Source organism: Doryrhamphus excisus, chromosome 15 (assembly GCF_030265055.1).
Source record: "Doryrhamphus excisus isolate RoL2022-K1 chromosome 15, RoL_Dexc_1.0, whole genome shotgun sequence".
Classification (NCBI taxonomy): Eukaryota; Metazoa; Chordata; class Actinopteri; order Syngnathiformes; family Syngnathidae; genus Doryrhamphus; species Doryrhamphus excisus.
The window spans coordinates 8,525,271-8,537,467 of record NC_080480.1 but is presented as its reverse complement, the minus strand read 5'-3'; the positions used below and the strand labels follow the sequence as shown (position 1 = coordinate 8,537,467).

The following is a 12,197-nucleotide window of genomic DNA, read 5'->3' as shown; positions in this document are numbered from 1 at the left end:
CCAACTCTTCAAACTGTTCTCATAAAAATCATGGCGAAAGTCCCAAGTAAATGTGTAAGCAATAGCAAGTTTCAGTTTAGATGATGTTGACAACTATTTATGTCAGCGTCCGTCAGACAGTATGTGGGGTGTCAACATAAACAGGTTGTAGTTTCATTTAATAAAATGGTGTTAGGTTATCAATCTGCATAGGTCAAAATGAACACATTTAGAAAAGACTAACGTAAATAGACGCTAGGGTGCATCAAAAAACACAATTATTGAATTTTGATATGCCTGGGTACTAAAAGTGTTCCAATATATGTCGAAACAACACATACAAAATATTTTTCCAATACATGATTATTTAGGGGTGCCACCATAAATCTGTTTTTGTGGAATAAAGTGTTGAACACTTCAATGGTTGCCATGGAGATCTGAGGTGATCTTTATGTTTTTGTTGGTATTTATACTCCTATTACATATTACTAGCAAATTTGTGGTTTTGTCTTTGTAATTTGAATGATTTGTAGTCATATTTATAGGTATTTAGTGTTCATTGCCTCTACTGTAGCTAACATTAGCTAGCTACAGTTTGCTAATGACAGTTAGCTAATAGCTGAGCAAGCATAACATCAACAACAGTAATATAGAATAGACAGTATTGCTGATGCTTCATATTTATTGAGTAGTACTGTAGTCCTACATAATCTGATATACACTTGTCCATTTATTATTTTAGGCACTGTGCAGCACAACCCACCAGTTCTCCTCAGATGCTGCCCTCAACAACTAGTTCCTTTCAGACTAGCAGTCGCAGCTTGGTCTTTGGTCTGGGCCCCCTTTGATTACCCTATAGAAAATGATGCTGTATAGAAGTTTATTGTACTCAACTTTTCCAGGTCAACTTTTTGGCTATTAGACTAGAAATTGCACATTTTCTGAAATTTTACAAAAGATTATATGAGGTGGCACCCCTAAATCTCAATGGATTTCCTCAAAACTTTGCAAAAGACATTTTTATGTTCATTATAAAAAAATGGAATGCCAGCCAAATTGATATTATGAATTTAAAATTTCCCATTCAAATTTGATGCACCCTAATAGATGCCTTTGATTTGAACATGCATACACGGTACATTGGAATACATCACACATTACAGAAAGTGTAGCTATCTTACCGCACCAATTTGCTCAAAACATATATACATTATATACGTATATGAAAAATAAATATATAACCACAGGTCGAGAAGTTTAATAGAGTTATCTTAAATTATGTTTGATTAAGACAATTATGTCAATATCAGAAATAACTATAACATACAATCACATGTGGGAATTGTACTCATGTAGGAAACAGTAAACATGCAGATGGCATCATTAAGGCACTTTACAGTTATTCCACTTTGAATACAAGGTTTTCCATGTTATATTCTGGATGTGACCTTCCCACCCCTGACCAGAGACCTGCTCACCTCGGACAAGGAACGACAACCTGCACACACAAACACACGGTTAGTGATGCATCATTTGTTTAATTTATAAATGTACACAGTTTATGTATTTGACTGTTATTACCTGCTAAGGCCATAGCGAGTGTGAGCTCATCTTTGAGAAGTTGCAGAACCTTAATAACACCTTGTTCGCCCTGCATGCATGAAAAATGTGAAAGTTGTTTACAGTCATTATGGACCATCAATGATTTTCAATGACTTTCACTTGGTGCAAATGCTTTTTTTTTTTACACAGGGTAATAATAGTTCATTTCAAACCGCTTCCATGTCTCAGTCTTCCTGCGCTTGACATGTTATTTTACCATTTTTAAGTAGTGAAGAAAAAGAATACCAATGTGCAATAGCAAATAGCTTGTGATGATGATGATTTGTAGATATCTCATTCAGTAATCCGTTCCTCACCCCACAGGCGAGGCCCCACAGCACAGGCCGGCCAATGAAAACCGCCTTTGCTCCCAAAGCCAGCGCTTTGATGATGTCTGTCCCTCGCCTCACGCCTCCATCCAGGTAGACGTCACAGCGTCCTTCCACTGCTCCCACGACCTCCTCCAACACATCCAGCTACACACACATTCATAAGGTGTATCAATAGTAATCAGAACATAGTGATAAATAATCAGAATAGATTAATCCTTAAACCTAACTCTAACTCTCATCCCAACCTTTGACCCCCCAATCTACAGTACATCTACGGTATTATGAACCTTATTATAGGCCTACCCTTTCTTTGCTGATTGGGTGGGAGAAATCACATGACTACAGTCCATTTCATCGTAACTTAGAGTTACGCAAGTTAGACACACACCGTGGCAGGAACCCCATCCAGCTGTCGTGCTCCATGATTGGACACCAAGATGCCATCGACACCATGCTTCACTGCCAGGGCAGCATCCTCCCCTGAACACACATACGTAAATACACACACGTTGTATGTATCCATCATTGTGTGATTATTGTCATTGTGCATGCGCACCATTGATGATTCCTTTCACAATGACAGGTAGGTGTGTGTGTTTCTTGAGCCAGTTAATGTCATCCCAGGACAAAGTGGGATCTATTGCTTTTGCAACGTATACAGCCAAACCACTGTCACTGCCATAGTCACTCTCAGAGAAAGCCAAGGAGTCTGTGGAGAAGTTGGACAATCTGGAACACACACACACACACACAGGTATGTAAACAAAGTTTTTCAGCATGGTAACTCATTGAAGTCCTAAGGTACCTGAGATGTGAAGGCAGTTTAAAGCAGTTCCGCATGTCAGCCAGTCTCCTCCCCAAGTACGGCGTATCCACGGTAACAAAGATGGCCTTATAGCCTGCCTCCTCCGCCCGGCGGACCAGCGAGAGAGTGATCTCCCGGTCCTTGTAAATGTAGAGCTGCAGCCATAGGACGCCCTCAGCACCAGGAGAAGTCGTCATCGCTGACATCACTTCCTCTATACTGGAGGTGGCCCATGAGCTCACCATCATCCCCGTCCCCATTGCTTGACAGGCTGGGTAGGCAAATGACCGAATTACTGCTAACAATTCATCTTGTCGCAGTATCAGTAAGCACAAGCGTGGTGTGAAAAAGTATTATTAGCAGCAACAACTGCCAGCTATTAGGTTTAGTTATTAGGTTTCGGAGGCCAAGCCTCCACCTGATCACCTTCGTCACCTCTTGTGTGCATACCTCTTGCCGTCGCTGTCTCTCCATCAGGATGCGCCATCCTCTGCATGGCTGTGGCTGCCACACACAGCGGCATGCTGAGCTGCTGGCCCAGCACAGACAAGCTCAGGTCCACAGAGGACACATCCCTCAACACCCGAGGGATGAGGCGCCACCTACAGTACAGTCAAAAGGTGACACACCCAACATCCAACACTACTGGCCCTGTATTTACTTGTTAACAGATTTATACTAAAAATGATGACATAGTGAATATCCTTAATTATAGCAGCAGGCTTTTCAGTCTTTAGTTTTGAGTGTTCTGCATCACACTTATATGATTGTGTTTGCACCACTGTTTGTCTAACCAATGGAGACGTGATAAGAGACTAAGATTAATATATACTATATTATAGTCTATGTACACATGTTTATTTGCCCATTGGCCCAGTGAGCACATTTGTTTGATCCTGTCCATATGTGGCATATCAGCCCTGATATCTCTTAATAAAAGATGAAGTTAGCCATGGCATGTTTGTGTGACAAGAGTGAAAAAAAAGTTAGCCTCCCATTCTGTGTGGAAGTGGTACGTTTTTTGCATCTTAACTTTAAAAGAAATACATTTTAGGCTAAGTGGTTCTGCTCGATAGCTTGTTAGCTCGTCCCTGTAGTATAAGAGTCTCGCAATGTGATGTAAATAATGAATAATAATAATGTGTGTTATTTTGTGTCTACAGAGCCCTAATGTTAAAAAAATCATGTTTTCTATGGTCTAACTATGAAAATATTTGATTTATTAACATTGAATACAATATTGTGAAAACTAATTAACAGCTATAAATGACGGACAACCTAACTGCTTTTCCTCATTGGGGTTGTGTTGAGCTGGAACCTATTCCTGCTGTGTCTAGGTGAGACAACCTGGACTGGTCACCCATCAAACACAATCATGCACACCTATGGACAATTTAGAGCAGGGGTCAGCAACCCGCGGCTCCAGAGCCGCATGTGGCTCTCCAGCCTCTTTGTTCCGGCTCCCTTTGCAATGCTTGAATATTTTTTAGCACCCGTGTGGTGAAAATGCACGTCTTTGTTATGAGTTTACAAAAATCCAACTTTGTGTGAGACCATGAATGCATCCTGACTGAGTTCTGACTGGTGACTGAATGAGCAGACAGGATGCTATCTAGTTCTCTCTGACAGGTTAACATGAAGGGAAATGAGTAATACTTTGAGTTATTTGAGTTATTAATTATTATTAATGAGTTATTTGACGATTCTAAAAAATAAATTAGAGCTCATTTAAAAACAAAAGTTTATCTCCAGTACTAGCAAGAGTACTCCAACTCGTCTTTTTTTTTCCCTCCAATGTTGTTTTAAACATACAACGTTTTGCGGCTCCAGGCTATTTTTCTTTAGTGGGCAAGTGGGTGAAATGGCTCTTTTCATAGTAAAGGTTGCCGACCCCTGATTTAGAGTCTATAATGACCCTATCATGAATATTTTTAGCATAGGCCACCCAAGGTAATATTTCACTGGCGTTAAATATTTCTGTGGCACCCTGAATTTAACTGTGGTGGGCCGGAATAATACAAGCACAGATAGAACATGCAAATTCCACACAGATGTTCCAACAGACATTTGAACTGAGGATGAGACAGACGTGCTAACCTCATGTTCACTTGCTGCTGCGAAAGCATACAAATATATATAATCATGTTGTGTCATAGTTGCAAATGTGATTAATAATCTGTAATGAACATATAATACAATATGTAAATGATACTTTTCACCTTTCTATTGGTGTGTGCTGTGTACCTCTTGAATGCAGCAACATTGTCAGCCAGCGTGGTTTCCTCCTCAGCACCAGAACGGTAGTAGTCATAGACAGCTTTAGGAAGAACCTTCTTGGCTTCCACTTCAAAGTCGGACACGCACACACAGGCACTATTCCCAGCCATTGCTTGGCCACCAAACCTTGCTTGTGCTTAGTTTACTTGTCAGTGCAGCACTGAGGTGGAAACAGAGACAGACGGCAAGCTGGTAAACACAGTCAATGTAATTATTAACCCGCAGGACCCCAAACACTCATCTCCTCAATCAATCTATGACCAGGAAAAAGGGTGGAGGTAGTGGGTTATTATTATAAAATGAACATGCTTTTGTCGAAAAAGACATGTGTGTTCATGACTTGGAGCTGAATGGACCATCAAATTCTTACTGACAGTGCTGGAGTATAAACGGTCCTCAGGTTATACAGTACAAATGGTTGACTGTGACCGTTGAACCGTGGCCAAAGATATTATATAGGCTTTTGGTGTGACACTTTATCAGACTGTTCAAACATGTACAGTAATCCCTTGTAGGATTCCTTATTATTAAATGGAACATTTTCATACTTATAGCATCAAAAAGTGTTTATGACCTTATGGGTTTTAACTCGAGGTGTCCGATAATTATCGGTACCAATAATTAGCAGTCTGATATCAGCGTAAAAAGGTGATATCGGTCGATATCAGTATCAGATTATTTTCCCGATAATGAAAAAAACGTTATTTAAAAAATGTTGCGTACAACACAAATGTGTTCATTCCACCACTGGAGATATGTCATGTTACACATATCGGCATCGGTATCAGCTGATATCGGGAGAGTTGGAAAATATCGGCATATAGGTTTTCAGCAGAAAAGCCAATATCGGACATCCCTAGTTTTAACATCATTAGAGCCCTCTAGACCTCTAGAGGTCAGGACTTGCAGCGTTCTGTTTTTATAATATATCATTTTTTACCTGTGTATCAAGATCCTAATTGAATCGTCTATCAAAGAGTTTTGCATCCCTACTACATACATATGATTGTCTTTTCATGTGTCTTTTGAAAGTACTTGTATTTGAGATCACTTGGATAGCGTGAAAGAGTTCATATAGCCTTTCTTATGCTTGAAAATGCTTATTTTGGACAAACATATGTACAATTCTCTTAAATATACATATCGTTTTACAATAATAGTCACACAATACGTACACATACACTACACACAGACATAACAACAGACATAACAACTCAGTTGAGTTGAAAGATTTTGTGTCCTCAGTAGATAAGAGCACTTTAACTGTAGCATGACACGCCTCTCTAATCCCTGTTGTTCCACTTTATACTTAAAACCTTTTTATCCTAAACCACATAAAAGACTCTCTTGCAGGATACACTCAGTAATGCTGTGTACAATATGCACTATACTGGGAACACAAAGCTTAAAAAACACGTCTAATCTGATCTGCGTACTGATATCTGCCTGTGGGAAAAAGTCAAACATTCCTTTTTACATCAGTTTTGTTTCATCACATCATCCGACAGAGAGCAAGGTGGATTTCACAATGTAGCTTTCTTTATTCTCAACCTCAGACAAAACAAGACGAGAACCTATCTCATACAATTAGCGATCTGAATGGATCGCCTCTCCCGGTTCTAGTTATAATTTCATTTCGATTTCACTTCTTGTTCTTCTGTTCATACTCCGACAGCAAGTCCGGCTTAAAAGAGCTGTTTTCTGGGGTGCGGTGGTATATTTCTTAAATAAATAAATAACTAAAATATTGAGTATTGAATGATATGTTGAATATTGAATGAAATGAAGCCTCATGGTACATACAAGTGGTTTAGGACTGGCTATCCACTAAACATGGTGACTATTCTTTCTCCAACAGCATGTCTTCATCTTCTCATGATGGAGGACTTTGGCTTTGATTTTGGGATTCAGTATCCCAGTTCTTGCCATGGTTCCTCTTCCTGTTCCTTTCCGCCATGACCACGGCCGCCACCACCGTGACCAGCACGGTGACTGTGATCACAAGTACGGTGGCGGTCTCCGCAATGCACAGCTGGCTGTCTACCCAAGCCAGCGAAGACCCGGCCAGCTGCGGTGGGTCGTGGCAGGTCACGTTCCGGTAGTCATCGATGTGGAGATGACGAACGTGCAGGATCTTGCTGAAGACGCGGTGCAGGTCACAGTCACAGCTCCAAGGGTTACCTGAGAGGAACATGAATGAAGGGAAGTGTACCTTTACGTTATTCTGGGTTCAACAATGAAGGTCTGTCATCCAATCCTTCTATCACTACACTGTAACATCTAACAGAGCTGGATATTATAATATAGGGATGTCCACTCAGAGACATGCTGCCGATTCCAATACCGATCATCCATGAGTGAGATCAGCTGATACCAATCACATGTAGCCAAGGACATGGTATAGGGAGGAAAGGACAACCCACCCCAAAAGGTAGATAAAAATAAATAGGGAGAGCCAACGTTACTGTCTTTTCCATGGGGCCCAGCATCCCTGCTATTGGCTATTCTATCTGAAAAAGGGAACCCTAAAATCACCTTATTGGATAAACTAAAACAGAGACCATACAGTATAACACAATTTTGTTTGGAAAGACCAGAATTTCCCTAATTTTTCCTTGTTTACTGTAAACATTCCCTTTTTATTTTCAATTGCAAAAGGTCGACAGGTATGTTTATTTGTTTATCTGTAGGGAAATGTACGTATGTATAACAATATCATGAAGAACAACAACAAAATATGCAAGAAGCAACCTGCGAGCTGGATGTGTGTAGCTGTTGTGTGCAGACTGATGAAGGTTTTAAATTTCAAGTGTCGCAGGTTGTTTCCCTCCAGAACGAGAACGGCCAGGCTGTAGAGAGAAGCCAGAGCATTTGTGTCTATCTGGGATATGTTGTTGTGACTCAGCTGGAGCACCTATACACACACACACACACACACACACACACAGACAGACAGACAGAAAGAAAGGTGTTTTATCACAGGGAATCCCTACAGATCATCCTATCATTTTGCTCACCTCTAGTGCAGGCAGCATATCCAGGCTCCCTTGGTGCACTACAGCCAGTCTGTTGTTGTGCATGTAAAGCTGTCTGAGTCTAGAGAGGCCCCTGAACACACCGGGACCTACTGACACTAAATGGTTATGACTGAGATCCAGTTTCTCAATGTTGTCCAGATACTCAAAGCTGATGGAGAAATGGGTGCAATGGAAAGAAAAAAATACAACAAATAAATACACGTCTGCTATGGAAACGTGCATAAAGAAAGCACAGCTCCAGGTGACAAACACGACAGCAGCTTCATAAAAACAAATCTTGTGTGCTTGAACAGCTTCACATTTCAGAGCACGCTACCACTACTTCATCACGCTTTACTGTGATTACCATCCACTTTTCCCCCGCAATCCCACTAACATGCAATCATTCCTGCTTTAGCATGTGCTCATCACTCCTCCACAGTGAATCCCAACCACTGTGCCACGTCATATACTAAGTGTGCTGTGAGAGCTCATCAAGTGTACCGCAGGAAATCATTACATTTTGCTTCCTGAAAATGATTATTTATTTACTACAAGCTCATCAATCAATACCAGAAACAATTGATGACGATAGATGATAAAGGATTTTGTAACCTATAGCAGCACAATTTAAAAGGGTGCATTTTGTTAGTTGCAAAAGAATGGGTGAGAAGGCGACTTTGATCTTTGATCCTGTTCCGAAGCCTTGAAGGTTTAGGCTGAAGTCAGTTCCAGTATAGTCCACATACATCACAACCATATGCCCTCATTGACTTCTACTACCAAGCTACTGTACATGCATATAACAAGGAAACCTTTTAGCTTTTAACCTTTTAAAGGTTCTTAAAAATCTAAAATAATGCCATATAAAAATACTGTATCATCACAGTTGTGACTCAACTTTGACATCTTTGAGGGAGGCTGATGTCATTGCAGCGCACCAACGAGTGCAATGCTCAGACGCAATGCTTTATGGGAAAACTTTAAAATGTTTTTTTATGTCTGTACATTTATAAGGTACACTTTTCGAGTGTTAAGTTGCTGTGTGATAAATTTAGTGTTGTTAGCAAAGTGTTCTTTGAAAGATGGCACTGTGAGTCATACTGGTATATATGCTGACCTCTGACCTGTAGTGCACTAATAGTTTGTGATTGGCTCTGCCAAAGAAAGAGCTATTGTTTTCTCATGAGTGGCACAGTATTTAAACAATTAGAAGTAGTTCTGAAATAAAGGAGATGTCATGAGACATCATGATACGCTACTTTGAGTCTGAAAAGAGGAGGTGATTGAGTGTAATGAGGAGCACCTGAAAGCAGACAGATGATGTAAGTTGTTGTGTTGCAGTCGCAGCTCCCTGAGAGCAGACAGACTTGTAGAGAAGTCAGCAGGGAGACTTGTTATCTGGTTCCAGCTGAGATCCAATTTCTCCAGGTAGGACAGTGAGAAGAACGCCTAGGTGCAGTCATTAAAAATGTTACTCCTCATTTGTCACTTCACTTTCTATATTCTGTCCAAGCCTACCTCTGGCTGGATGTCCTGTATCTGACTGTTGGCCAGCAGTAGAACCCGTAAGGACCACAGCCCAGTGAAGGCCCTGGTGCATATCTCACTCAGGTTGTTTCCTCCTACCTCAAGCAGCCAGGTGCCGTGGGGGAGCCCCCTGGGAACGTGGTCGAGCCCACGGCCGTGACAGTCTACCAGATCGGTGTGTTCGTAACAAAGGCACTGATGAGGGCATAACCGCAAGCATGCCACAGAGGGGAAAAGGTGAGGTGAACAAAATGTAAGAAGGAGTAGAACAAGGATAAAGAACATGCTTCCTTGGAGGGACCAGGAACCTCTGAGATGAGTAGTTTAAGTACAGATGAGTGGAGGAGCTGTGGCTACATTCTGCAAAGTCAGCATTGTGGCACCTAGAAGTACAGAATTTTATTTTAGAATTATATGATACATGCAGGCCATTTTGCACAAATAGAAATGACTGCAGTGGAACACACTTAAGAGTCATGCTGTGTGAAAAAGTATCAATTTTTTTGCACGTTTGTCACACTAAAATTTTTCATATTACTGAATAAATTAAAGTAATAACAATAAGTCAATGGCAACACAACCGCACACAAAATGCAGTTTCTGCTGAAAGAAATCCAAACCCTGTGTGAAACAGTTATTGCCCCTTAAACCTAATAACTGGTTGTAACTGCAATCAAGTATTTGCGATAACTTGCAATGAGTCTCGTCCAGCGCTGTGGAGGAATTTCGGTCTGTTCATCTTTGCGGAATTGCTGTCATTCAGCCACATTGGAGGGTTTTCCAGCATGAAGCGCCTTTTTAAGGTCATGCCACAGCATCTCAATAGGATTCAGGTCAGGACTTTGACTAGGCCACTCCAAAGTCTTCATCTGGTTTTTCTTCAGCCATTCAGAAGACATTCTCTTTCAGGACAGCAGAATTCATAGTTCCATTTATCACAGCAATTCTTCCAGGTCCTGAAGCAGCAAAACAGCCCCAGACCATCACACTACCACCACCATATTTTACTGTTGGTATGATGTTCTTTTTCTGAAATGCGACATTACCTTTATCTTTCAAGAGTGTAAAGAAAACATGTAACGCATAATCCAGGTCTTCCCATTCATTCATTTGTGGCGGCCCACCACAGTTAAATTTGGATCACCACATACACATTTGCACATTTTAAGATTTGGATTTGTTCACCCTCACTCACAATCACATTATAATAGGACTGTCTGAAGGGCTTGTCATTGCAACTGCGTGCACTATATGGCATTATAACTCTGCATCGTTAGAGGCACCTCAAGGTGCTTCTCACATTTGCAGGTAAAAACCGACAACTAGCTTGACACCACGGTGCAAGCGGACAGATGGTCATCAAACAGTCAGAGTCTTAGTCACAGCGCAAACCAGAAAATAAACAGAACAACACGTAACAATGTGGGTATTCACTTGAAAATGGGTATGCTTTGCTATAGTTATATATTCGTGAATTCAGGGAAAATGATGCCAGACACCGTGGTATTCGTTCATAATGATAATTCAGGACAAATGATATTAGACACTATTAATTTCAGACGTACATGTGTCCTTTTGAGAGGACACAACAAGCTCAATCACAACCGAGTAAACACTTCAGCAGGCTTTCTTCCATTTTCCCCAACTCTCACTCACCTTTGCTCCCGAAGGAGCCTGCTTTGGTGCAGAAAAGGTTCCAGAGTTCATGACAGCGAGACAAAAACAGACAGTGATGCCTTCCAAGGAGAGAAATGAATGTGATGATGATAATGTGAGACTTGGTGCAGTCAGTCAGCTGTGTCAGTAATCCTATAATCCTTTCCAATCACCAAATGTTTCCTCTCATCCACTAAACTGGCATCTCTGATGTTTTCATCAGCCCTCTGTCTCTATGACCCCACACCACCCCCTCACATTTTCTCTTAATACTGCTCTGGTGTCTCTTCATCCATCTGTTTCTCTGACTCTTGTACTGTATTATATAAAGACTTCTAATGCTCAATCCAATGGGGTCTACCTAACCAAACATTTTCATATTACTATTTTGTTGTGTGGCCGCCTCTCCCGGTTCCAGCTTTATTGATGGTGATTATTATGAAATGCAAAATGCAATACGAGAGCCAAAGGCAGTTTTTGCTTTTGATTATTTTGCTTTATCACGTGTATCACCAACCACTGATACAGTGGTGTGAAAAAGTGTTTGCCCCCTTCCTGATTTCTTATTTTCTGCATGTAAAAAAATGCAGGCCCTGTGTATAAAAAGTGATTGTCCCCCTGCTGAAACATAACGTAACTGAGATGAATCTGTCAGTCTGTAAAAAGTTAGAAAGTCATTTCTAAAGCTCTGGGGCTCCAGCCAACCACAGTGAGAGCCATTATCCATAAACAGTGGTGAAACATCCCAGGATTGGTCAGCCAACCAAAGACCCCAAGATCGCAGCAGCTACTCATCCAAGAGTAATGTAAAAGTAATGCAACACTTTAGAAAAAGAGCATCATCAACAGTAAAATATAGTAGTGGTAGTATGATGGTCTGGGCCTGTTTTGCTGCTTCACGACGTGGAAGACTTGCTGCACTAAACCATGGATTCTGCTGTCTACCAAAAAGTCCTGAATTAGAATGTCCAGCCATCTGTTGGTGACCTCAAGCTGAAA

General features: G+C 41.0%; 2 protein-coding genes across 3 annotated transcripts; both read right to left on the bottom strand.

The window, feature by feature from the left end:
* Nucleotides 1–46: 46 nt before the first annotated feature.
* Nucleotides 47–5,155, bottom strand: hao1 (hydroxyacid oxidase (glycolate oxidase) 1). Its single transcript, XM_058049966.1, has 8 exons — nt 4,963–5,155; nt 3,169–3,320; nt 2,719–2,989; nt 2,470–2,642; nt 2,302–2,393; nt 1,899–2,057; nt 1,561–1,630; nt 47–1,477 (listed from the first exon to the last, which is right to left on the bottom strand). Exons 1-8 carry the CDS (start codon nt 5,103–5,105, stop codon nt 1,410–1,412), a joined length of 1,128 nt encoding a protein of 375 aa, XP_057905949.1. The 5' UTR covers nt 5,106–5,155; the 3' UTR covers nt 47–1,409.
* A 1,006-nt stretch (nt 5,156–6,161) lies between these two features.
* Nucleotides 6,162–11,323, bottom strand: si:ch211-237i5.4 (insulin-like growth factor-binding protein complex acid labile subunit). 2 transcript variants are annotated; one of them, XM_058050340.1, is made up of 6 exons: nt 10,238–11,306; nt 9,534–9,925; nt 9,319–9,464; nt 8,013–8,181; nt 7,747–7,909; nt 6,162–7,176 (listed from the first exon to the last, which is right to left on the bottom strand). In XM_058050340.1, exons 2-6 carry the CDS (start codon nt 9,825–9,827, stop codon nt 6,869–6,871), a joined length of 1,080 nt encoding a protein of 359 aa, XP_057906323.1. In that variant the 5' UTR covers nt 9,828–9,925; nt 10,238–11,306; the 3' UTR covers nt 6,162–6,868. The 2 variants fall into 2 exon arrangements, with proteins under 2 accessions (XP_057906323.1, XP_057906322.1); XM_058050339.1 differs by having other exon boundaries at nt 6,163–7,176; nt 11,199–11,323.
* Between the last annotated feature and the right edge of the window lie 874 nt (nt 11,324–12,197).

Bases quoted from the DNA above. Each gene is read 5' to 3' on its own strand.
- hao1 (XM_058049966.1), bottom strand. From the start codon at position 5,105: ATGGCTGGGAATAGTGCCTGTGTGTGCGTGTCCGACTTTGAAGTGGAA. The intron at 3,321-4,962 runs GTACACAGCACA...ACTGTACTGTAG, and splicing joins AATGTTGCTGCATTCAAGAG to GTGGCGCCTCATCCCTCGGG. The intron at 2,990-3,168 runs GTATGCACACAA...TTGCCTACCCAG, and splicing joins AGAGACAGCGACGGCAAGAG to CCTGTCAAGCAATGGGGACG.
- si:ch211-237i5.4 (XM_058050339.1), bottom strand. From the start codon at position 9,827: ATGTTCTTTATCCTTGTTCTACTCCTTCTTACATTTTGTTCACCTCAC. The intron at 8,182-9,318 runs GTGCTCCTCATT...TTTCTCCATCAG, and splicing joins CATCATCTGTCTGCTTTCAG to CTTTGAGTATCTGGACAACA. The intron at 7,910-8,012 runs GTGAGCAAAATG...GTGTGTGTATAG, and splicing joins ATATGCTGCCTGCACTAGAG to GTGCTCCAGCTGAGTCACAA.